The following is a 23,482-nucleotide window of genomic DNA, read 5'->3' as shown; positions in this document are numbered from 1 at the left end:
TGCTGACCGAGCGCAGCTCAGATCCTTCTGCTTCGGCGCTGTGGCAGCCGCTCCCACTCGACTGGAGCTGCTACGTGAATGAGAACCTCCCTGCATCTTTGGGTTACACTTTGCCACTGACATTCCTAAGGCTGCCAGAAAGCCTGGACGCGAGTGAGCCAGCAGGATGCTGGGCGAGCCAGCGGGATGTGCAACAAAGCTGCGCAGAGCACACAAGGCAGCGCCCTTACATAAGGGACTCCGTCTCATTCTGCCCCACCGGCCTTGGGACCCCAGTCCTGCCTCCGAGAAATAATAAACCCAACTCATAGGGGGCGGGGGGGGGAGCGGGGGGGTGTCACAGCTCTATCTTCAGTTAAATTCGTGAACACCAAGGATGTCCTGCATTGAAAAGGGCTGTTCAGAAAGTAGTAAATTCTTGAACGTCTAAATTTTCTTTCAAATTATTTGGCCTCTTTTCCTATTGTTTTAATAAATAAAATTTTCCTATGACGATACCGCATTTCCTAAGAGGATGAACACACAGTGGGAGAAAAGAGATTTGCTATTCATAAGATCAGAAGTGCTGTTCATCTGTGGGAGATCATAAGAGACTGTTTTCTCCCCAGCTTAGCATCAGTCTTTTCACGCTGATATCATGAATCAGAATGAAATGTAAAACTGAGAATTTAGTCAACACTTGGAATAAGGAGATTGTTCTGTTTATAGAAATCGCCTCTACCTAGCAGTGGGCTATTAAAGCCACAGACTACATTAGCAGTCAAGCACCTAAAAGTTTAGCAATCATATGATTAACAAGTTGAAAACAGAAAAGTATAACAAGCAAAATATAGAGGGAGAAGACGGTGACCTATATTATAGTTAATTATCAAAACGGGAATGCTAAAATAAAAAACCATGGGTGTGGACTCAACAATTATAGCATCGGGGCCACCCACGGTATGCGGGGCAGCCACGAGCAAAGGCGCCACCAGGCCCAACTAACTCACCTCCACCATCCTGGGCGTCCCGGCATCTGGGAGGGCTGACTGCACCATGATTCGAGGCACGGGCTGAGGAAACAAGGGAACAGGTGGACACAGGGATCAGGGGAAGCAGAACAGAATAACCAGAGAAGATTTCAACTGAACTGACAGGAGGGCTGTCAGGATGACCCACACAAAGCGAACTTTTACAACTTTCAGGAATTCTAACAAGTCACTGCCTAGCAGGCCTGCCCGGGGCTGGGGTCGGGACGCTGCAGAGGAAACATGAGAAGCCGGGAGCTCAGCCAGCTGCTCGTGCCCAGCTGGCAACACCAGACACGTGCTGAAGACAGTAAGGTGTATGGTGTGCTCTCTCCACTCTCGCATGGCACACGTTAGCCAAGGGCTGCGACTCTACATACAAGCGTTACAGGACTTCACTGGCCTGGGACACTCCTGGTCGAGAGGATCACAGGCAGTGCCGTCACAGGAAGCAAGGAGGACAGAAGCCAGTGTGGCTGGAGCACGAGGCACAGCAGGACAGGGATGTGGACAGAGGCTCTGGGGTCTGAACTAAAGCTCCTGGGCAATGGTAAGGACCCCTGCAACACCTGGGCAGAAAGGGCAGGACATGAAGACCGACCTGCTGGTGGAAGGCAGGCTGGCTGGAGAAACAGTGCAAGAGTGAGGCGGGCCAATCACAGGCTCCAGCAACAGAGCAGGGGTGAGTGACGAGAGCCTGAGTTAATGGGCACAAGTGACATCACAAGAATGGAGTAGGCTGCTTATGGACACGTGGTTCAAGGAACGTTTACAAAAAGAGTAAAAAAAAAAAAAAAAAAAAAAAAAAAAAAAAAAAAAAAAAAAGACAAAAACTAGGGGGCTCCCCTGGCGGCGCAGTGGTTAAGAACCTGCCTGCCAATGCAGGGGTCATGGGTTTGAGCCCTGGGAAGATCCCACATGCTGCAGAGCAACGAAGCCCGTGCGCCACGACTACTGAGCCTGCGCTCTAGAGCCCGTGAGCCACAACTACTGAGCCCATGTGCCACAGCTACTAAGCCTGTGCTCTGGAGCCCGTGCCTGGCAACAAGAGAAGCCACCGCAATGAGAAGCCCGTGCACCACAACAAAGAGCAGCCCCTGCTCGCTGCAGCTAGAGAAAGCCCGCATGCAGCAACGAAGACCCAACGCAGCCAAAAATAAATAAAGAAAAACAAAAACAAGCCTCAGGATAAGGAAAACAGACCTCAAAGGAGGAGCTGGTAACCGTGAAGGAGTTGGTAGCTGCTGAGTTCACTACAGCAGGTGGGGAAGGGCACAGAGTAGATGCAGTCATCTCGAAGAAGCCCGGGGTCCACCACATCCGCCTTTATTCTCTCAACCAACGTCTGGCCCCTTCCCAGGCCTGCCTGCTCCGACGCACAAGTCTGGACCTCGCCTCAGAGAGCTGGGCTCTAAGAGGGCTCCGTCCTGGCAAAATGAACACCTACCCGCAGTCCTGTCTCACAGAAGGAGTCAAAATTGGGTGTCGGAGTTTGTTTCCATGCAGTTACGCGTGTCTCTTCTCTTGCTGGCTCACTGATCTACTATCTAATCTAAGTTGCCCGGAGATCCCTCCAGGTCCCTTCCTCTGGCCCTGAGCACTCCAGGTCCTCCCAGGTCCCTGATGCATCTGGGGGCCCAGGGGCCTCTGCTGTCACGACTCCCCAGACAGTCTGCAGGCACGAAGGCTGATGGCCAGTCTTGCTTCCTACTTGGCAGCCCAGACTCTTAATTGAAGCGAGAAGAGCCCACCTGCAACAAGATGGCCCACTGAGGGTGGCTGTCGACCTGCTGTGTTCACACACCAAACAATCGCGTTTCAGCAAAGGTACCCTGGGACTTCCTTTGGGAGAAAAGAGCTAGAAGGGATTAATTTGGTAGAGGTGATGGACCAGCAACAGGATTTGGGCAAAAGCACAGAGGAGAGGTGATTAAATAGGAGATGGTAGGAGATCTAGCTAAACAGATGGGAGGACCTAGGGATAAAGGAAAGGAAGACGCACTCTACCCTGCAAACACTGGGGAATTCCTCGGGGTTGAAGGCCAGGGAGAGTGAGGATCAGAGGTGTGTTTAAGAGAGCCGGTGTGAGCAGGCACAGAATGAGGGAGGATGCCCGCTGGCGGCAATGCCACGGACACCCCGCCCGCCGCCGGGCTCACATCACTCCCTCCCACCCTTCGGCACCTGCCCCGTGCTCCCCGCTCCCTTCCAGGGGTTCTCCACTTCAAGCATGTACCCTTCACCCTGTCTTACAGTCCTTCAGTGCACGGCCTACTCCCTTTATTTCTATTTTTCCCATAGTGTCTGAAGTCCCCCACGAATGGAAAGGTGTTCAGAGCATAATTCTCAGTAAGGGCAGAAAAAAGTTTGTTAAGCTGGAACTCCAAAATACTTACAGTCTTCAGTTAGATCTTATTTAAAACCGACAAGATTGGTGTGAAACATTCTCCCTTAAGGCATAAAAACGTAAAAATACCACCAAGAATGGAACTATAGCCACCCAGGATGAAAGATTTTCTAAGATTCTTGTCCTCCTGAACGGAGCATGGAAAGATAACTGATACTTTTCTTTATGATTCAGAGTGATTTAAAAAATCCAATAAATGTTTGGAAAAGTATCTGCTGAAATGAATTAAAGGGCCAGCTTGACTGGGACGCGATGCTGGAACCCAGTGGACCCACAGGCTTCCTGGTGGGGCAGGGCCCCTGGCCGAGACTCTGTGGCTCCAGGCTACTAAGCTGAAGACTTCGAGTCCACCCCCGACCACCACTCACTCCCGACAACCACTTCTCCATCCGGCAACAGATCTGCTCCACAGAGATGCCTGCCCGACCCCCAGCATTCAGATGACGTGAGACCCAGACACTGGAATGGCTGAAAACCGTGTCAACAATAAGATCACATGAGGTCTGAGTGGGTCCTGAGTGCGACTTCACGTACTCTGCCCACACCCACTTTGCTTCACACCCTGGTAACCTCGGGGTGTCCCCGCCAAGGGGTGCTAGGTAGCAGTGGTTGCCAAACACCAGCTCTGGACAAGAGACGACCACAGGTGGATAGTCCTCCAGCAAGGGACATGCTAAAGAGGGGAGGGGCACAGGCATACAAGACTGGCCACGTTCTGGCTTCCGGGGAAGCCAGGTGCTGAGTACCCAGGGGTTCACTGTAATATCCACTCTACTTCTGCAGATTTCAAATTTTCCCATAATGCTGCCCTGCATGATGAACTTAACTGGGGCCCTGCTTCAATGTATAAACGTAGCTCAACAAGGACTCGGGCCTCAGGCGTACAAGGCACTGCAATAGCGCCGTGGGAACACAAAGACCTGAAGAATACGGGCTCACTCGCAACAAGGCAGCAATCCAGTTTGGGGGAAGGACGGTATGCAAATAACAAAAACGTCAAGGAAAACGACAGCTATCAGAATGACAGTTTCAAAGCAGAGGAGATTCTGAGGAGGAAGGGGTCATCCTGGGACCAGGCCTAGAACACCTCCATGAGGGTGATTTCACGTGAGACAGGGCTTGAAGACGGAATGGCTTTGCCCACAGCTGAGGGACACCTCGAACATAAAGAGCGGCGTGACAAAGGCAGGCTACCCTTTGTGTCTGGCGGTGTTCCCTCCTCGCTTCCCTGCCCAGGAAAAGCTACTCAACCTTCCAGGAGGCCTTGGGAGAGAGAGGATGATCTAGACTGACCAGTGCTGGGCAGAGGCAATGGAGGTCAGGGTGTGCAGAGGAGGCCTTGTATGTAAATTTATGGTGGATTTTCACAGGCAATGAAGAACTATCAAAGGTACTGAATGAAGCGGCCATAAGAATTAGGCTAACAGAAGACTATCCCTAAAGAGGGCAGACAGAAAACTTGAGAGGTCAATTAAGCAGCTGCTTCAATGGTTCAGCGGAGAGCCAATAACATAAGAGCCTGCACTTGGATGGTAAGAGGAAAAGGAAAGAGAAACGAAAATTTAGAGATATGGAGACTCCTGAACACCTGGAAACCGGGGGGAGAGCGAAAGACGGTGCCCAGGAAGAAGGGACGACAGGGCGAGGGTGACGGTGGCCTCAGCAGAAAGAGTGTGCACACACACCTGTGTGTGTGCACGATCATGGGGGGGAGGGGTGCAAGGGAGGGGGTACCAGCCTTCTATATTTGGCCATGGCCTTTGGTGAATTTAGCAACCTTAGTAAGGGTACCAAAAATACCTACAAAGTACACTGAAATCTTCAGTGTGTCCTCTGTCCTTCACACGTAACAGCTCACATTTCCAAATGGTACTGCTTGCACTTTAACGCTCTTTTACTTATCCCCCGTGCAGGCGGTTGCCTCCGATCTCAAGAGCTCAAAACACTGCAGATCATAAGTTCATTAATCCTTATGACACATCTGGTAACTATTAATAAAAATGACTGCAAAGTATTTTGCAGCTATAAATATTAAGAAGTCCTGCGAGGCTCACGAATATAAGTATAATTATTTACATTTCACACTACAGAAACCAAGGCTCAGAGGCATTTACCTAACGGTTAAATGCATACAGACTGCCCAGGGGGGTCAGTGACAGGGATGGAAAGGGACTGTGGCCTGGAGGCCAGCTGAACCTGCCATCGTGCTGTCCCAAGGGTGGCTCAAACCTAGTAGATGGGCAGGTGACAGGCAGAGGGCTGCTCCGAAGCATTTCGGGGAAAAGGTGATGGTCACTTCTCATACCATACCTTGTCATTTACTAAACTCTGGTTTTCACATGCCACCTGAATGAAAACAGAGCAGACTGGCTCAGAATTTCATAACTAGGCATAAAAGCTAATTTGGAGACCTCCTTGCCCCAGAATAAAGCCTTAAGTCCTTGGCACGACTTGAAAGAACCTCACCTCTCACAAGGCTGCACTTCCCTCGCTTGGCATGCTAACCCACTCTGCGCTGAACACGCCGTCCTCGCGCTGTCCCTTCCCCTAGGGTATCACATTCCACCTGGTGAAGACCTAGTCATCTTTAAGTCTCAGCTCAAGCAACATCTACTCTTCCTCAAATTGCAGATAAAATGCCGCCTTCACTGTGTCACCCCCGACACACACATTCAGCACCTACAACATCATCCTATTTATCTGTCGATGTGTCTCGATGGGAGCCCCTCTCAACTGCAAGCTCTCTGCAGGGTAGGGGTTATGTCTCATTCATCTCATCCATAAACAGGAACTTAATGTTGAATGAATAAACAGTTAAATAAGTGAATGAATGAATTCCTTAAGTGACACGAAGGCTGACTTGTACAGTTAGATAGGATTTGGAAAAATCCTATCAAAATCCTATCAAATTCTAAAATTTGGGCATAGGGGTAGGTAGAGGGCAGAAGAGATATCAGCTGAAGCAAAAAATCATCACTTTGTTCAAAAAAAATTAAATTTTCTGATGTATTTTTTTGTTTGAAAATGAACCTTTCCTAATAATCACCCCTTACCCTGAATTTGATAAATTCTTACACGTCATTTTCTAATGGTTCCTAAGTGAATATGATCCTCTAAGTCTTTATTTTTTTTTTTTTTTACAACTCTAACCAATCACTTTAATCCAAGCATAGGAAAATACAACAAGAGATGTAAGATTTATTTTTGCCATAAGTACTCAATAGCTAACCTTTGATATTCGTGATGCTAAAGTGAGAAAAATATAAGGAACACCACTGAGCTGGGGCAGTGCATATAAACAAGATACCTCCTCATCTTTGAATAGGTTCTGGTAAAGTAATAAACATTAGATAAAATCAGACACGTACAATTACTAAAGATCAAGAATCAGCAATAGCCTAATCAATATAAACAACTTTTTAAAGGTTATGTTAATCAGAGGCAGGGTGGTGAGGCTGGCAGTGTCAGGGAGAGCTGGCAGTGCCCCCCACGCGGGTGCAGGGACAGGCGCTCCAGCCACCGCGGAGGGGGTGCCCTCGGACCCAACCCGGCACCAGCCTGGGCTCACGAGCAGCCTTAAGAGCTGCACTCTGGCTTTCCAGAGGGATCCAGGTAAGACTGTGCTGGCCACGATGATGCCAGCACTTTTATCCACCTGGCAGTTATAGTTCTTAGTTTAAATGAGTAACTTGGCATTCTAATTGATCCCTCAGTCCTTTGTGTAGACCTGATCACCTCTGGGTGATCACATCTGGAAGGTGGTGATCCAGTCCACAGGAATTCTCTAAGCAATGCCACCCAGGGAGGACGGCGGGTGGCCACTAGCTGGTCCTCACCAGAGACACTGTTACCCTACCTGGCACATGCTCCTTCCAATCAGTGACATTAAAGTGTCACTGTGTCAAGCATGGGATGGTGAGTTCACTTTTCTGACCAATATTACAATCCCTCATGAGGTATGTAAATATATTTGAATAGATTCTTCCAGTTTTATTCTATTCCAATCCATCTTCCAAACTGCAGTCAGAGGGGCTTTCTGAGACACAAATCTGACCACGTCACTCTCCTGCTTTGTCAATGATTCCTCATTGCCCAGAGATAATTTTTTTAGAAAGAAATGGACCAAAAAAACCCAAAGATGGATAGATCCTGCCCAGTGTATTTCCACGGCATGACTAGTTCCTCCTTCAAATACTTTATAGAGTCATTCATTCTACAAATATAATCGCTTGCTATTTTTAATCAAACCCAGTGAAATCTCTTCAGATCACAATTGTGCATTGTTTTGTTTCTTGAATATGTCTCAGTTCTGCTACTCCCTAGGCTCTGACCTTAGTCAACCCACCTGAGTCTCATCTTCCTCTCTGTCCAACTCAGGGTCTAATATCACCCTTTAACTCTGCGTGTCCAACATGGCAGCCACCAGCCACATGGCTTCTGAGCACTTGAAATGTGGCTGGTGTGACTGAGGAAGTGGATTTATTTTACTTAATTTTAACTAATAATATGTAAGCTTAAAAATTAAAGCACCCTTAAGTACGTTTGGAATGGCTTGGGCATGTGGATCTATTTTTTCAACTTCATGAACTCTAAATGCAGATCAAGATTTCCGAGGAAAATTTAGTATCTAAATTGAGATGTGCTAGAAACATAAAATACACACCTGATTTCAAGGACTGTACAGAAAAAAGGATGGGACTGTCTCAGTAAGTTTTTTTATACTGATTACAGGTTGAAATGACCATATTATGAATATACTGGGTTATGTAAATTATTTTATTAAAATTAATTTGACCTGTTTCTTTTTACTTTTTTTTTTAATTGGAGTATAATTGCTTTACAGTGTCATGTTAGTTTCTGCCGTACAACAAAGTGAATCAGCTATACGTATACATACATCCCCTCCCTCTTGGACCTCCCTCCCATCCCCCCCAGCCCACCCAGCTAGGTGGTCATAGAGCACTGAGCTGAGCTCCCTGTGCTCTATAGCAGGTTCCCACTAGCTAGCTATTTTACGCATGGTAGTGTATGTATGTCAATCCTAAATTACTTTATCACAATTAATTTGACCTGTTTCTTTTTACTTTAAATGTGGCTACTAGAGAATTCTAAATGACACATGTGGCTCATATTTATTTTCATCCGACAGCAGTGGTGCTGAGCTGATGCATATAAAATCCCTGGCACACCAAGCACTCAGTACATTTTTAAAGTACCATGGTAATCTAGTCATTGGGATTTTGGGTGTTGTCTTCCAAGGTATTTCTAGGTAGACTTACTGTACGCACATTTTTAAACAATCAACAATTCCACCTGATGTAAGTAAAACATGGGCCAGGTGCCTACTATATTCTAAAGGTTGTGCCAGGAGATAGGGATACAATGTGTGCAACACCAGATGTAGACAGGGCCCTTCTTACTCCTCAGAAATGGGCACTCAAGGTCCACCATCTGATATTCCTATTTAATTCAATTACATGAAACAACTAAACGGCCCACTTCTTCTATCAAGAAGTAAATTGTTTTATCTGTTGATAAAAGTGAATAAGCCCATCCAAACAGACTTTTTATTTCACTCTATCATATATGTGTTAGTTCAACTTACTTGAGGCCCTAGATACAGAAAATTTTAAATACTAATATTTCTGAAGTTGTCAGGAAAGAGACTGTTCCTTATTTTTTAGGGTTTAGCTAGTTTACTTTTTAAATTTCTGCATGATAATTATTAAAATTTATTTAAGTATTTATGTGAAAAAGATTTCTACTTTTTAAAAAGAGGATGTAATATTCACTCCATCCACTTAGTTTCTCAAGCATCCATGAAGGATGATGGATGTTTACTTGAAACATAGAATGGCTATCAATCTAAAAACTTAAAAACAGGGTCTAAATCTAGACTGTCCCCACCTCGGTGTGCCCTGTAAGCTAAGAATGGTTTTTACATTTTGAAGTTGTTGAAATAAATGAATAACTTGTGACATATAAAAATTATATGAAATTCAAATTTCAGGGTTATAAATACAGTTTTATTGGAACAAAACCAGACCCAATGTTTGGACCAGAACTACAGCTAGTTCTGACAGACACTGTTTGGCCTGCAAAGCCTAAAATGATACTATCTGGCTCTTTACCAAAAAAGGTTCCAACCTCAGGTCTCCAGAATCATACAGAAGTATACAAGGCCCATTTGTGAAAAACGACTGGCAGACTGAGGTCTCTTCCATCAACTCCTATCCTGCCTCAGAAACTATCTTCTTTTCATTATTTTTCAGATCAACTACTAACCCTGATTCTGAAGACAACCTGTCAACTTAGTGTCTCTAAGTATGTCAATATCCATACATTTCTGGGGCAAAGATAGACGGTAAGATGTTTTGATTTTGGAAAAGAAAACAGAGATAAGATTCTCATTTCGTAAAGTAGTAAGAATGCCTAGGGCTTCCCTGGTGGGCCAATGGTTAAGAATCCGCCTGCCAATGCAGGGGACATGGGTTCGAGCCCTGGTCCAGGAAGATCCCACATGCCGCGGAGCAACTAAGCCCGGCGGCCACAACTACTGAGCCTGCGCTCTACAGCCCACGTGCCACAACTACTGAAGCCGCGCACCACAACTACCGAAGCCTGCGCACCTAGAGCCCATGCTCCGCAACAAGAGAAGCCAGTGCAGTGAGAAGCTCGAGCACTGCAACAAAGAGCAGCCCCTACTCACTGCAACTAGAGAAAGCCCACGCACAGCCAAAAATAAAAATAAATAATTTTTTTAAAAAAGAAGAAGAAGAATGCCTAATACACACCCAAACCAACTGAACAGAAATCACTTGCCCTGAATTCTTGGGTTTTTTTGACCACGCTGCGTGGCATGCGGGATCTTAGTTCCTCGACCAATGATCAAACCCATGCTCCCTGCATTGGGAGCGTGGAGTCTGAATCACTGGACCACCAGGGAAGTCCTACTTTGAATTTTTTTAAAAAGTCTGTACTCCAGAAGGGCTGCGCAAACTTCCCTTTGTTAATTCAAGAAAAAGCAATATAGCATACCATATCCAAATATAAACTACAGGGGGAAAAAATAAATTTAAAAATAACCTGAATAATTAAGGAAAACTCAAGGCTAGAAAACAAAGTATAGATACCTTTTCTTATTTTAGTTAGTTAAGATGATGAACCCTTAAGACACCAGGATAGGCATGTATATGGCTTGTTTCATCAGAGGAGCCCAAGTATGAAGAGCCTAAAACAGCATCTTTGTGCACAAGGGAAGAACCAGTAGCTGTGTTTGTTTCTCCCCATTTTATACGTGGAGGAATCGCTGACATGAAAGCTGCAAGAACTAGCCAAGCATCTTTTCAACTAGGCCAGAGATGCGCAGGGCGCTGCTTTCTCTACTCAAGGCCCTGTCCATCTTCCACATTGGAAGCTGTGTTGAAACTGGAGACAAACATCCCTGAAGTCGACAAGGCAGCCATAAGCAAAGCACAGGACACTGAAGAGGAGCAGACGGTAAAACAAAGATAGGCCGGAAATGCGGCTGTGTTTTTGATGGTGGAAACTGAATGTGAGCATTAACTCTTTAATTCCCCAAATGAACCAAAGACGCCATTTGGAGTACCGAAGTTTGAAATACATAAACAGCTTCATCTGAACACAATCTTCTAGATATATGAAAAAAGCTATTATGCCACATTAATTCAATCTAACTAATTGGAAAGCAGGAAGTGCTTTCAATTATTGTATGTGCTGTCTGAGAAACACACTTGAATATGAGTACAGATTTCATTAATTGCAGTTCATTATTTTCCAGATTAGTTACTAAACTTGCATCAGAAGGTCAAAGACAGCAATTTTGTCAGCTGCCACCTCTTTCAGTGCTGTATCTTTTGCATTTCTGGAACTCAGACAGAAATTGATTACAAACAAAAACAAATCTCCATAAAAATGACAAACATAAGTCTTTACGAATATGTCCAAGCCAAATGATTTTGTAAAATATAAGAACCTTTGTTTTTAAAGACTTTCTTAAAATCTTCATTTTCTTTCTTTAAATTTTTGTATTCCTCAGAATAAACTGTTAACTTCTATCTTACAAGAAAAGATCCATGAATCTTTTCAGATGCTGAAATATGCCCCCCCAAATAATAGAATCTTGATCTGAGAACCTGCTGATTCCAAAGAACAAGTTAATAAACATTAATCTTTTCATTAGATTTTCACTCTGGTTGTGTGTTTGTATCTTTGCATGAAGGAGGGAATTGAACATTCTTGTTTGAAAATGTCAAGGACACTCTGATTAAAAGTACTTTTTTGATAATAATCATTCCTTCATTACACAACTTCTGCCTCTCTTCCACCTAATCTAGCAAAGAAAAGAGGGCAGAATGACTGGTAGAAACAGGATCTATTCCATTCCCCGGTTCTTAATGGGAATACTTTTATATTTTCAAAATCTCACTTTTACAAAATAGAAGTGACAGAAAGCCTTGGGGGTTTTTTTAGAGAGTACCCTGCTATCTACAAATCACTGTACTCATTTACGGTTGTTACCATTCTCTTCGTTAACTTCATTTCTGTTGTTCTGTGCCTTTCATACTGCTGCTTGCCTGGAACCATCCTTACACAATTCTTCCCTGCCTTTGGTGTTGATATCCCCTGAATGCTTATACAGTCAGCTCTCTTAGTCATTGTTTGATCAAGCTATAAATAACTTCTTTAATCCTTCCTCATAAATCATTTCTGATGTTATTCTCTGAAATAATTCCAGTTGGTCAATGAATGTCTAGTAGTAACATACCCAGAACTAAGTGCAATGATCTAAGTGTTGTCTAATGATGCCGGAGAGAACCCAGGTGTGGTGTTTAGGTGGGTTGCTGTGAGTGTCTTTGTCACTGTGACTCTTCCAGAGAAGGAGTTTAAGTCTCCAAATTAACTTGGGACAGAAACAGAAAAAGGAGCAAGTTTTGAGATCTTTCATCACAGTCAGGTAGGAAATGGAGAGGGCAATGGCTTTGAAAATGATGAAAAGAGAAAGTTGGGTGGGGACAGAAATGAGAGTGTGCCTGTCTTATTCTATAGTCTGCTGGGTTACCATGTACTGTCTCTGCTGATCCATTTGGGGGTTTCTGTTTAGTTTGTTGTGCCGTCTCACATTAGAAATCTTAAGCAAGGGGCTTCCCTGGTGGTTAAGAATCCGCCTGCCAATGCAGGGGATACAGGTTCGAGCCCTTGTCCGGGAGGATCCCACATGCCGCGGAGCAACAAAGCCCGTGCGCTGCAACTACTGAGCCTGTGCTCTAGAGCCCGTGAGCCACAACTACTGAGGCCCATGCAACTAGACCTCGTGCTCGGCAACAAGAGAGGCCACTGCAGTGAGAAGCCCGCGCACCGCAACTAGGAGTAGCCCCTGCTCACGGCAACTAGAGAAAGCATGCATGCAGCAACAAAGACCCAACGCAGCCAAAAATAAATAAATTAAATAAATAAATTTAAATAAATTAAAAAAAAAAAGAAATCTTAAGCAGGGTTACTATCTATTTTTTGTCTCTAAGTTTTATGCAATGTTAATACCAATATTTATCCCTTCCTGTACTGTAGAATTGATCCAGATTCCTTTTAGGCATGTGCACTGATTTCTATTTTTCTGGGTTCTATCTTTGATGTCATTCTAAAACATATATAAGTTTTTTAATCTGGTATTGATTATTTAATGACTATTTATATAGGCCATTGAAATTAGTGTACTAACAAGGCAGTAGTAGCCAATTTAAGCCAGAATCAAAACAGAGAGCAAGCTTCGGGGTATTTGTGTATTTCTTTACGATACACTAGATACCTCACACAGAGTTATGGCTAAGCCAGGCAGTGGGCAGGGTGGTCTAGGAACGTTCATCAGCATGAATTTTGTCCTAGGCTTTCTGGGCTGGTGATACAGAGGAAGGCATGGTGTCCCTCTATTTCTGTAATGCATCTAACAAAGTCTCCCATAATCTCTTTGCTAGGGAGAGGGGGAAACGTGGGTTGGAGATGGCAGTTACTGAATATACAGAGCTGAAGTGTGTCGCTCTGTCACTTGGGGAGAGATCTCTAGTCACATATGACAGAGTCCTCTCTCACGCCCTAATGTTCCATATTTTGTTTGTGACTCAAATGCAGACTATGCCCTTCAAAGTTTGCCGATGATAGTTAGGACAGAAGTATTTTTTAAATAATTATTCAAAAAATATCTTGCTATCCTAGGAATGTTGAAACAAAATCAAGATGAAAAATTTTCTAAATGAATCTAAAGATCCTTATTTAAGTATTTTTATACTTCAACTAAACAACATAATAATAAAAAGAGAAGTGCGTTGACAAGAGTGTAAGCAAATAAACAAGCAAACAAAAAAGGGGAACGTTAATTGACCAGAGCACAATGAACTAAAAATACTTGCCTTTAAAAAAAAGTGCAATCATATGCCACTTGAAGCACATTATTCAAAAGAGGACAGTGACACTTGCACTATTTTCAAGCATAGGGGTTATAGTATCACTTCTGGGCTCCCCACTTTAAGCAAAACCCTGGCAAGACAACGGAAGAATGACGAGGCATTTATTATAAGAGATATAGTTGACTAATCTTCAGCTATTAGGTCTGGAGAAAGCCTAAAGGAGCACAGAACCTTTAACTCCTGGGCAATAGCAGAAAAAAGCAGAGGCAAAGACTGGCTAGAAATAAACCAACCTTCTTCCTGGAGGACTTGGAGCTTCCACAAGGAGGGAAAAAAGTAAGAACCTCAACTTTCAGGTATCAAATCTGATTTCCAAGTGAACAGGATGCCATTAGAGTGAAGATTACTATAAAAAATTGGGAAACACTAAAAAAATCTATAGCCAATATAGCATTGCTCTTGTTGCTGTTACTTTGAAATTCCATTGACGCTAAAGTGCCCTAATTCCAAGGATGAAACATCACTTAGGTGACAGCAACTTAAAGCATATTTTAAGTGGTCCTAGTAAGGGAAACCTCTATATTGACACTGTCATTTTAAATTATAATTTACTTCTCTTAAAGCTTTAGCAGAGATAGTAAAAATGAGAACACAAGCATCTTTGATCAAATAAGTCCAAAATGATAAGCTCAAGCTTTCCCCCCCTTTAAGAATAGTTCTTTAGTGGAATCTGCATTAATCTAGGAAAGAAACTTCATAAATATGCCTTGATATCTCAAATCCCCACTCAGATGTGATTCTCTCACCTCCGAACTATAACCACAGTCCTTTACACCACTGGATGACACTTGGTACATTCAAACTATCTAACATTACAAGCTGTACAAATGTCAGTGGTCAACCAACATATATTTTCGATTGACCATGCCCCTGCCCTGAAGAATTACATTCTAGAGTGGAGATAACCGATAAGCATATAAACATAACAATAACTCCCAATAAAAAGATTAAATATGGCAGTACACTGTAATATGTATGGTAGATGCTGTTGTTTTAGCTTGGTTGGTTCAGGCCACTCTAAACTCAAACGTATTTGCTTAGAGTGGTCTTTCTTGACCATGCTATTAACAGACCAGTCTACTAGAGACCTAGTAGCCATGCAAAGACTTTGGGAGAGAGCAGTCCAAGTAGAAGGAAAAGCAAGTGCAAAAACTCTTGAGACCAAAAGGAGCTTCATGGTTCATGCAACAAACAATAACAACAAAAAGGCCAATATGGCTTAGCATGGTGAACAAAGAATAAAATGAAGGGAACAGAGACTTCCCTGGTGGTGCAGTGGTTAAGAATCCACCTGCCAATGCAGGGGACACGGGTTCAAGCCCTGGTCCAGGAAAATCCCACATGTCGCGGAGCAACTAAGCCCATTCGCCACAACTACTGAGCCTGTGCTCTAGAGCCCGTGAACCACAACTACTGAAGCCCACATGCCACAACTACTGAAGTCTGTGCACCTAGAGCCCATGCTCCGCAACAAGAGAAGCCACCGCAATGGGAAGCCCGCGCACCGCAACTAGAGCAAGCCTGCGTGCAGCAACTAGAGAAAGCCTGCGCGCAGCAACGAAGACCCAACACAGCCAAAAATAAATAAATAATAAATAAGTAAATAAATAAAAAATAATAAGATAAAGGGAATAAAAGATTAAAAGTCAGGGGGCTAGATCACATAGGCCACTGTAAACCACAGTAAGGAACAGATTTTATTCAAAGAGAAGCAGTGGAAGGTTTCAAGCCATGAACTAATGTAAGGCCTTGGGAGCTCACCCTGGCTTCTCTGTGAATGACAAGACTGTGTGAGGCAAAAAGCGTCAGTTAGACCAATTGATAGGCTGCTGCATAGTCAAGGCAAGAGATGATGGCATGGATGAGTGATGAGAAATGGAGATGGTGAGAAGTCACCGGATTGAAAGTGGTACCCACAAAATTTTACTGATGGACTATTTATGAGGTGAAGCAACTAGGTGGACATTTGTGCTATACACGCTGAGATGGGCATGTATTTTGTAAGTATTTTCTGTGCTGGGAGTAGACAGACTTGGGAGCTGAAACCAGGAGTAATGCTTTGAACCTGTAAAATGTGAATGTCTAATGGATTTGTAAGTGGAAAAGCTGAACAGGCGTTTAGCTCCACAAGGCCAGAGCTCAGGCGCAAAGCCTGGGCTGGAGATAGAAACGTGAGCATCGTCAGTGCATAAAGAGTTAAAAGCCACAGAGCTGGATGAGATTACCTGGGAGGGAGCTCTGGAACACCTGAATATCAGCGGCTTGATGGAATAAAGGGTCCCAGAAAAGGCAACTGAGAAAGACTGAGCAGCCAACAGAAGGGAAGCCAGGCAAACTCAGCGCTAAGAGCTAAAGCCCAGAGACACAAATGTTTCCTGCACGATTGTCAAGTCAGATGAGGACTGAGAAGTGCAGGCAAGATGGAGCTCTGGTGACCTTGAGAAACGGTCCTTCACGGGAGTGGGGATTTCACCAACCAAATGGAACAGTTTAGCTCCACCACTGAGCATCTTTGTTAAGGCCACTTTTGTATTGACATTCTCATTTATTTATGAACTATGCAGCATTTGGGGCCACTTTTTGTAACACCTTTGCTCATATATGCTCAAAAAAAGTAAACTGAATGAACAAATATTCTTAAGATATCTTCAAAATATTTCAAGATTACCTCTCTTAAACTGGACATTACAAATTGCGATTATCCACCAATCACTAGATTTCTTTCTAAACCGCTGCTGTTCCTCTCATATCCAAAGGAACCAATCACTCACTGGCAAAACAGTAAAAGTAACTTCTTATGGTAGCAGGTGATTTGACTTGCTACATCAAAAGCTTAAAGTAGCTGATAGTTATAACAATGGTAGTCTGATTCAATGACTTCTAATACCGTTCCAATTTCCTTTAACTTACGTAATTCTGTCTTCACCAAACAGCAATTGAAAAACAGTGGATATCAAACTTTAATGTGAATAAGAATCACCTTGGGTGCTTATAAATGCAGATTATTAGATGCCCCAAGGTGAGGTATGAGTTATATTTTTTTAAGGTCGGGCTGTATTTTTTTAAAGTTACCTTTTTAAAAAGCTACCATGGAAATTCTGGCACAAACAGTAAATGAATCATACTTTGTGAAACAACGATGTAGCAGTTTAGAACAGAATAACGTATGCTATGACGAACCCGTGGCAAAATCAGTTTTGCCTACCCTCACCCCCACCAAATATTAGACTTGCTATTTCTTTTAGGCTCTCGCCATCTCAGATTCATTTTGGTAACTGTCAAGCACCCGTTAGTGCCCGGTTAAATTTAAACATTTCCAAAAATCTCGATGTTTAATTTTTTTTCATGCAATATGTGTGCATCTATGCTGATATATATGCTCATATAATCCTAGAATGAAAAAATTATGTATCTGCATAGCAACCTTACAAAACTAATACCATCCCCTTGAATATGCACTCGTAAACTTAGAAAAGTCTTTTAAATAGTTAAGGTCTCAGGCAAGGAGACTCACCTACATTTCTGCAACTTGAATATTTAAGTGAATGTGGAGAAGCTGATGTCAAAAGACCTATTTCAACCACTGAACATGCACTGTATGTGTTTTTGAATGAGTATAAATAAATCCTCATTTATCATTTTCTGCTGAATTCACACCTATATGAGGCTAAAAATTGCATTTCCAACAGGCTTCCCATGCAGCATCACACAAGAGCAGCTTCCTGACTATTTGGAAAATCCTTTAACATCTTCTCTAAAACTTCTTCTAAGGCCGGGTAGAGAGTTTTAATAAAAAGGGGAAATAAGACAAGTTATCACTTTTAATATTTCAGTGAAAAAACAGGTAAACCAGAGTAGAGGAAAAAAGAGGTTGAGCAGCAAGGACAGGGATGATGTAAAATTGTGTGAAATAAGAAACGAAATCAAGAATTAAAAATAGAATTACATTTTCTGTTTGGCAATACACAAACAACACTAAGTGCACTTCAAATATTTCACTATTGTTGCTCTAAGTGATATGACCATAAGTCACATTAGTAGTGTACTTGGCATTTTTTAAGAGCAGAAAGGATTGAGAGCGTCAGTGCGTTTAAACAGCTCTGTTATCTCCAACGAGAGTGGAAGAGAAATTATCAGAGCTTTTACCAGGGCTGAAAGCCCAGCTCTGACGCCCCCAGTGCTGGTACCCTCTCCTTCCAGCTTCAGTGCAGCGCAGAGCATCACTGCGCCAGCAACCTATTAGGAGCATGGGCACTGTTGCTTTCGTGACGCTTTTACCTGATGTGTGAGGGGAGATGGCTGTTTGCCCCTTTTCTCGTCGCGGACGGGGAAGAGAGACTTCAGCAGCTTCGGCATCTGCGGCACGAAGGATCTTACTGGACTCAAGTAGGAGGCTGCTAGATTACCGAGTCCTGCCAAAAATATTGAAAGGAAAAGAGATAAGGCAAAAACAATTACAGAGACATCTTCCTTACTGTAAATTGGCCACATATCCTTTGTAAGCAAATCTAACAATATAAATAAAAAAACGTGTCCTTAAAAAAATTAATATTAAAAGACATGCTCTTATTATAGTTACCCTCAAACACAATGGTGTTTCCTTTTCCAATTAAATAGCAGCAATTGGGGTACTTCTAAAATGCTCTAATATCCACCGTGCCTATTAAATCCGAAGGGTAATCCAACCCCAGGCCTTGTCACTAACTGGTCAAGTACTATTGGGTTGGCCAAAAAATGCTTTCGGTTTTTAAGTAAAAATAAAAGACACATTTTTCATTTTCACCAAGAACTTTATCAAACAATGTATTCACCCTTTTGTTCCCCTACCTTCTGCCATTTTTCAGACAACTTCATAATTCCGTCTTCCCAAAACTTTTTTTTTGTATTTATTTTTGGCTGCGTTGGGTCTTTGTTGCTCAGTAGTTGTAGCACACGGGCTTAGTTGCCCCGTGGCATGTGGGATCTTCCTAGACCAGGGCTCGAACCCGTGTCTGCTGCATTGGCAGGCGGATTCTTAACCACTGCACCACCAGGGAAGCCCCCAAAACTTTTTATCTTTTTAAGCAAAGAACTGTTCAAGATGCCTTTTACATTCTTCTAGGGAACTCAAATTTTTTCCATTAAGAGAATTTTGTAAAGACTGAAATAAATGGAAATCCAAAGGTGCAATGTCTGGTAAATATAGCAAATGAATCAGAACTTCCCAGCCAAACTGTAACAGTTTTTGCCCGGTCATCAAAGAAACATGCAGTCTTGCATTATCCTGAAGGAAGATCATGCATTTTCTGTTGATTAATTCTGATGCTTTTCATCGAGTGCTGCTTTCAGTTGGTCTAACTGGGGGCAGTATTTGTTAGAATTAATCGTTTGATTTTCTGGAAGGCGCTCATAATAGAGGACTCCCTTCCAATCCCACCATATACACAACATCACCTTCTCTGGATGAAAACCAGCCTTTGGTGTTTGGCGGTGGTTTATTTCACTTGCCCCACAATCTCTTCCGTGCCACATTACTGTGAAGTATCCATTTTTCTTCGCCTGTCACAATTTGTTTTAAAAACAGAACGTTTTCAGTACTTTTAAGTAGAGAATCGCATACGGAAATACAGTCAAGAAGGGTTTCTTTCCCCCGCTTATGTGGAACCCAAACATCAAAGCGATTAACATAACCAAGCTGATGCGAATGACTTTCAACCTTGATTTGGATATTTTGAGTATGTTGGCTATCTCCCGCATGGTATAACGTTGACTGTTCTCAATTAATGTCTCAATTTGATCGCTATCCACTTCAACTGGTCTACCCGACCGTGGAGCATCGTCCAGCGAGAAACCTCCAGCACGAAACTTCACAAACCACTTTTGACATGTTCGATCAGTCACAGCACCTTCTCCATACATTGCACAAATCTGTTTTTGCGTTTCAGTTGTGTTTTTACCTTTCTTGAAATAATAAAGCATAATATGCCGAAAATGTTGCTTTTTTTCTTCCATCGTTTAGTCAGTCACACACCTTCTCCATACACTGCACAAATCTTTTTTTGTGTTTTGGTTGCATTTTTATCTTTCTTGAAATAATAAAGCATAATATGCCCAAAATGTTGCTTTTTTCCTTCCATCTTCAATACTAAAATGGCTACACAAAAATTCATCAAATTTGATGGCTTTTTTAAAATACATGCTGATATGACAGCTGTTACATACAATCTAACAAAATTGTTTCGAATGAAGTTAAAGACAACTAACTGCTACTAGAGCCATCTTACAGAAAAAAAAACCAAATGAACCTTTTGGCCAACCCAATAACTTCTGCCCTAGCATAAAATGGGGCTTTTCATTTTTAAATCACATAGCCAATGACACACTCGTACAGCTCTCCATCCAGACTCTAACCTCTTTAAAGTCAGGGACCATATCCTATTCAACTTTAATTTTTCATGCTGTTTACTGAATGAAGATGATGAAACTGACCTTTCAGGAAGACAGTGGTGTTTGAGATGTCTTCACAAGAGAGGGACAAGTGCCCTGAACCAACCCTGTTCTTACCTGCTCTTAATTACCAAAGGCTGGGGTCAGACGTGCAGATAATGCCTATGATATTAGGAGACTTATTAATGCTTTATTCTTTATAATTCTTTATTCTTAGTGAATAAAACTAAATTTTCAAGAAAAACTAATCCAAGTCATATGTGACTTAAAAATTGTACCCTAATTAACACTTTAAAAAGAAGAAGCCAGCCAACTTGAGGCATCTGTATATGAGGCTGCCTGAAGAGAAGCACGTGACCATCCCCACCTCTACTCCACGCTGGACCAAGACGATGCTAGTTCATTGGCAATACAGATGGTGCACGGACCTGTACGGTTAAGGTTTTCCCTTTTCCATAAAGGACTATTAACTCTAAGTAAACTAGGAAAAGTTAAAGAAGGATATTCTATAATCATGAGCTCAATCATTAAAAAAATACAGCAAAGAGAAAGCTATTTGCCAAGAGATAGGTCAAAAGCAAAAATAGGGATGAGAGAAACAAAAAAAGAGGAGACAAGGGAATTCCCTGGCAGTCCATTGGTTAGGACTCCATGCTTTCACTGCTAAGGGCCCCGGGGTTCAATCCCTGGTCAGGGAACAAGGATCCTGCAAGCCTCGCGGCATGGCCACCAAAAAAAAAAAAAAAGGAAGAGACAAACAAACAAAAAGTTTAAGATGAATAAAGAGGTAGAAGATATAATCATCTAAATGCTAAGAAAAAAAATTAGGAATAATCTAAAGTTTTACATGCAGTTAAACTAACATTCTAGAGTGAGGATGACCTCTAATTAAATAAATATCTAGCCAATAATCAACTAAAGGCTGCATCTATCACAGAAAAAGAGATAATCAGACATGATGTGTCTCCTAAGGGAAGTACGTAAAACTACCCATTCATTTACCCTACCTTCCGTCCCTCCCTCAAATTAGCCTGAATCTGACCAAGGCTGTGGATCTAACCACCAATTTACAGGAAATACACAGGACAGAGAGTCATGTTTAATAACCTGGTGAGGATGTCACCAGTAAAAATAAAAATGTACAGAGTCTATTCAACAAATACAAAGGCAACAGGGGAAAAAGATGAAGAGGAGCAGATAGACTAAAGAGACTTAAGACACGCATCAACTAATCACAATGTGTGAACCTTACTTGGATTTTCATTCAAAATGACTAAGAGATATTCTTGATCCAATTGGGGAAATTTGAACACTGACTAGATGTTTAATGATATTTTGGAATTATTTTTCATTTTTCTTAGGAATGAAATGTTACTGTGGGTATTACTTTAGAAATACATGTACAAATATTTACAGATGAGATAATATCTGAGATTTGCTTCAAAGTCATTCTGAGAGGGTGTGGGGACGTAGTGGGAGCACAGATAAGTAAGCCTGGTGATGCACTGATCGTTCTGAAATCAGCACGGGGCACTCGAGGGCACATCATGATGCTCTTTCTACTTTGTATGTCTGATATTTTCCATAGTAAAAAGATTCTTCAAAGTGAGAGCAAAACAAAAACTTTAACATACAAAAGAAACAGTTTGTCACTAAAAAAAGATGATTGCTAAAAGCACTAATGATGGATATGTAGCCACTAAAAAAGAAACTAAACTCAGAAGCATGGAATGAGCAGGAAGCAATGATGAGCAGAGCAAAGTGGTAAATATGCAAATCAAGTAAACACTGATTAGAATTTTTTTCTTTAATTTACAGAATTTTTAAACAAGGTAGTAGTCTACGACCAAGTAATTTCACCCTAGGTATTTACTCAACAGAAATGTTACAAAAAGACCTATACAAGAACAAGCTTTAGTCACAGTAGCCAAAAACTGGAAACAAACCAAATGTCCATAAACAGGAGAACTGGTTAAAAACTGATAAATTCCACTGTGATAGTGAAATATCTCTCAGCAATAAAAAAGAATAAATTACTGATACACGCAACGGTATGGATGACTTGAACAGATACGCTGAGCAAAAGAAGCCCAACACAAAAAGAGCACATACTATATGATTCCATTTAAATGAAACCATAGAACGGGCAAAACTAATCTGAAATCAGAACACTGATGCACTGTGGGGAGTAACTGGAGTCACATAAATCTTCTAGAGCGCGACTGGGGTGTAAGTTACATGAGTAAATAAACTTGTCACAACTCATTAAATATGACCCATAGTCTAGAAAAAAGCAGTCAGAAAAAGACTAGGAGATTGGTCATGATGCTGGAGTTAGCAGGTAAGAAGTTTAAAAGCAGTTTTTATACACAGGTCCAAGGATGTAAAAAAAGATATGGTCTTAAATATACAGGTATGAAAGAAAGAGCAGCAGAGAAATTAAAACTATTAAAAAAAGAAGCAAATGGATATTCTAGAACTAAAAAGAATAACTGTAATTTAAAAATTCTTGGATGTGCTTAATAGAAGACTAGAAATGGCAGTAGAAATTATCCAATCAGAAGAAACAAGAATAAGATAAAAAGATGAAAAATTAAAATCAAAATAGAATAGAGCTTCTGTGACCCATAGGACAATATTAAGCACTATAACATGTGTGCAATTAGATTCTCAGAAGGAGTAGAGAGAAAAGGGCAGGGGAAAAATGTAATTAACTAATAGTTGAACATTTCCCAAAACTGTTGGAAAAATCTCAATGTATAGACCCAAGAACATCGGTGAAACCCGAGCAAGATAAACGCTAAGAAAACTATACTTAAGCACATCACTGCCCAACTTGCTAAGAAGAAAAATAAAGAGAAAAATTGGAAAGCAAACAACGTAAACAAAGATATACCACATGTCATGGGAAAGTGACACAAATGATGGCTGAATTCTCATCAGAAAAGAAGTGTAAAAGATAATGCAGTGTCTTTGAAGAGCTAAAAGAAAACATGCTATCAACTCAGAATTCTCTATCTAGTGAAAATATCCTTTGAAGAAAAAAGTGAAATAAAGATATTCTCAAAAGGGGAGACCCTTCTTCTCAAGGAAAACTGCACAATAAGAAATAATACAGGATATTCTTCAGGCTAAAGCGAAATAATATCAGATGAATATAT

General features: G+C 41.9%; 1 protein-coding gene across 1 annotated transcript in view; it reads right to left on the bottom strand.

The window, feature by feature from the left end:
- Positions 1 to 23,482, bottom strand: part of KIF13B (kinesin family member 13B) — a 188,542-nt gene that overhangs the window by 7,575 nt on the left and 157,485 nt on the right. The window contains exons 37-38 of the mRNA XM_007466182.1: positions 18,174 to 18,307; positions 990 to 1,052 (exon numbers count right to left, since the gene is read on the bottom strand). Of these exons, the coding sequence (XP_007466244.1) occupies positions 990 to 1,052; positions 18,174 to 18,307 (197 nt within the window). The remainder of the gene's footprint in view (positions 1 to 989; positions 1,053 to 18,173; positions 18,308 to 23,482) is intronic.

This window comes from Lipotes vexillifer, unplaced genomic scaffold, assembly GCF_000442215.2.
Source record: "Lipotes vexillifer unplaced genomic scaffold, Lipotes_vexillifer_v1.1 scaffold308, whole genome shotgun sequence".
In the NCBI taxonomy this organism is placed as follows: Eukaryota; Metazoa; Chordata; class Mammalia; order Artiodactyla; family Lipotidae; genus Lipotes; species Lipotes vexillifer.
Note: the sequence above shows the minus strand (reverse complement) of the source record. Positions and strands in the feature narration are given on the sequence as shown.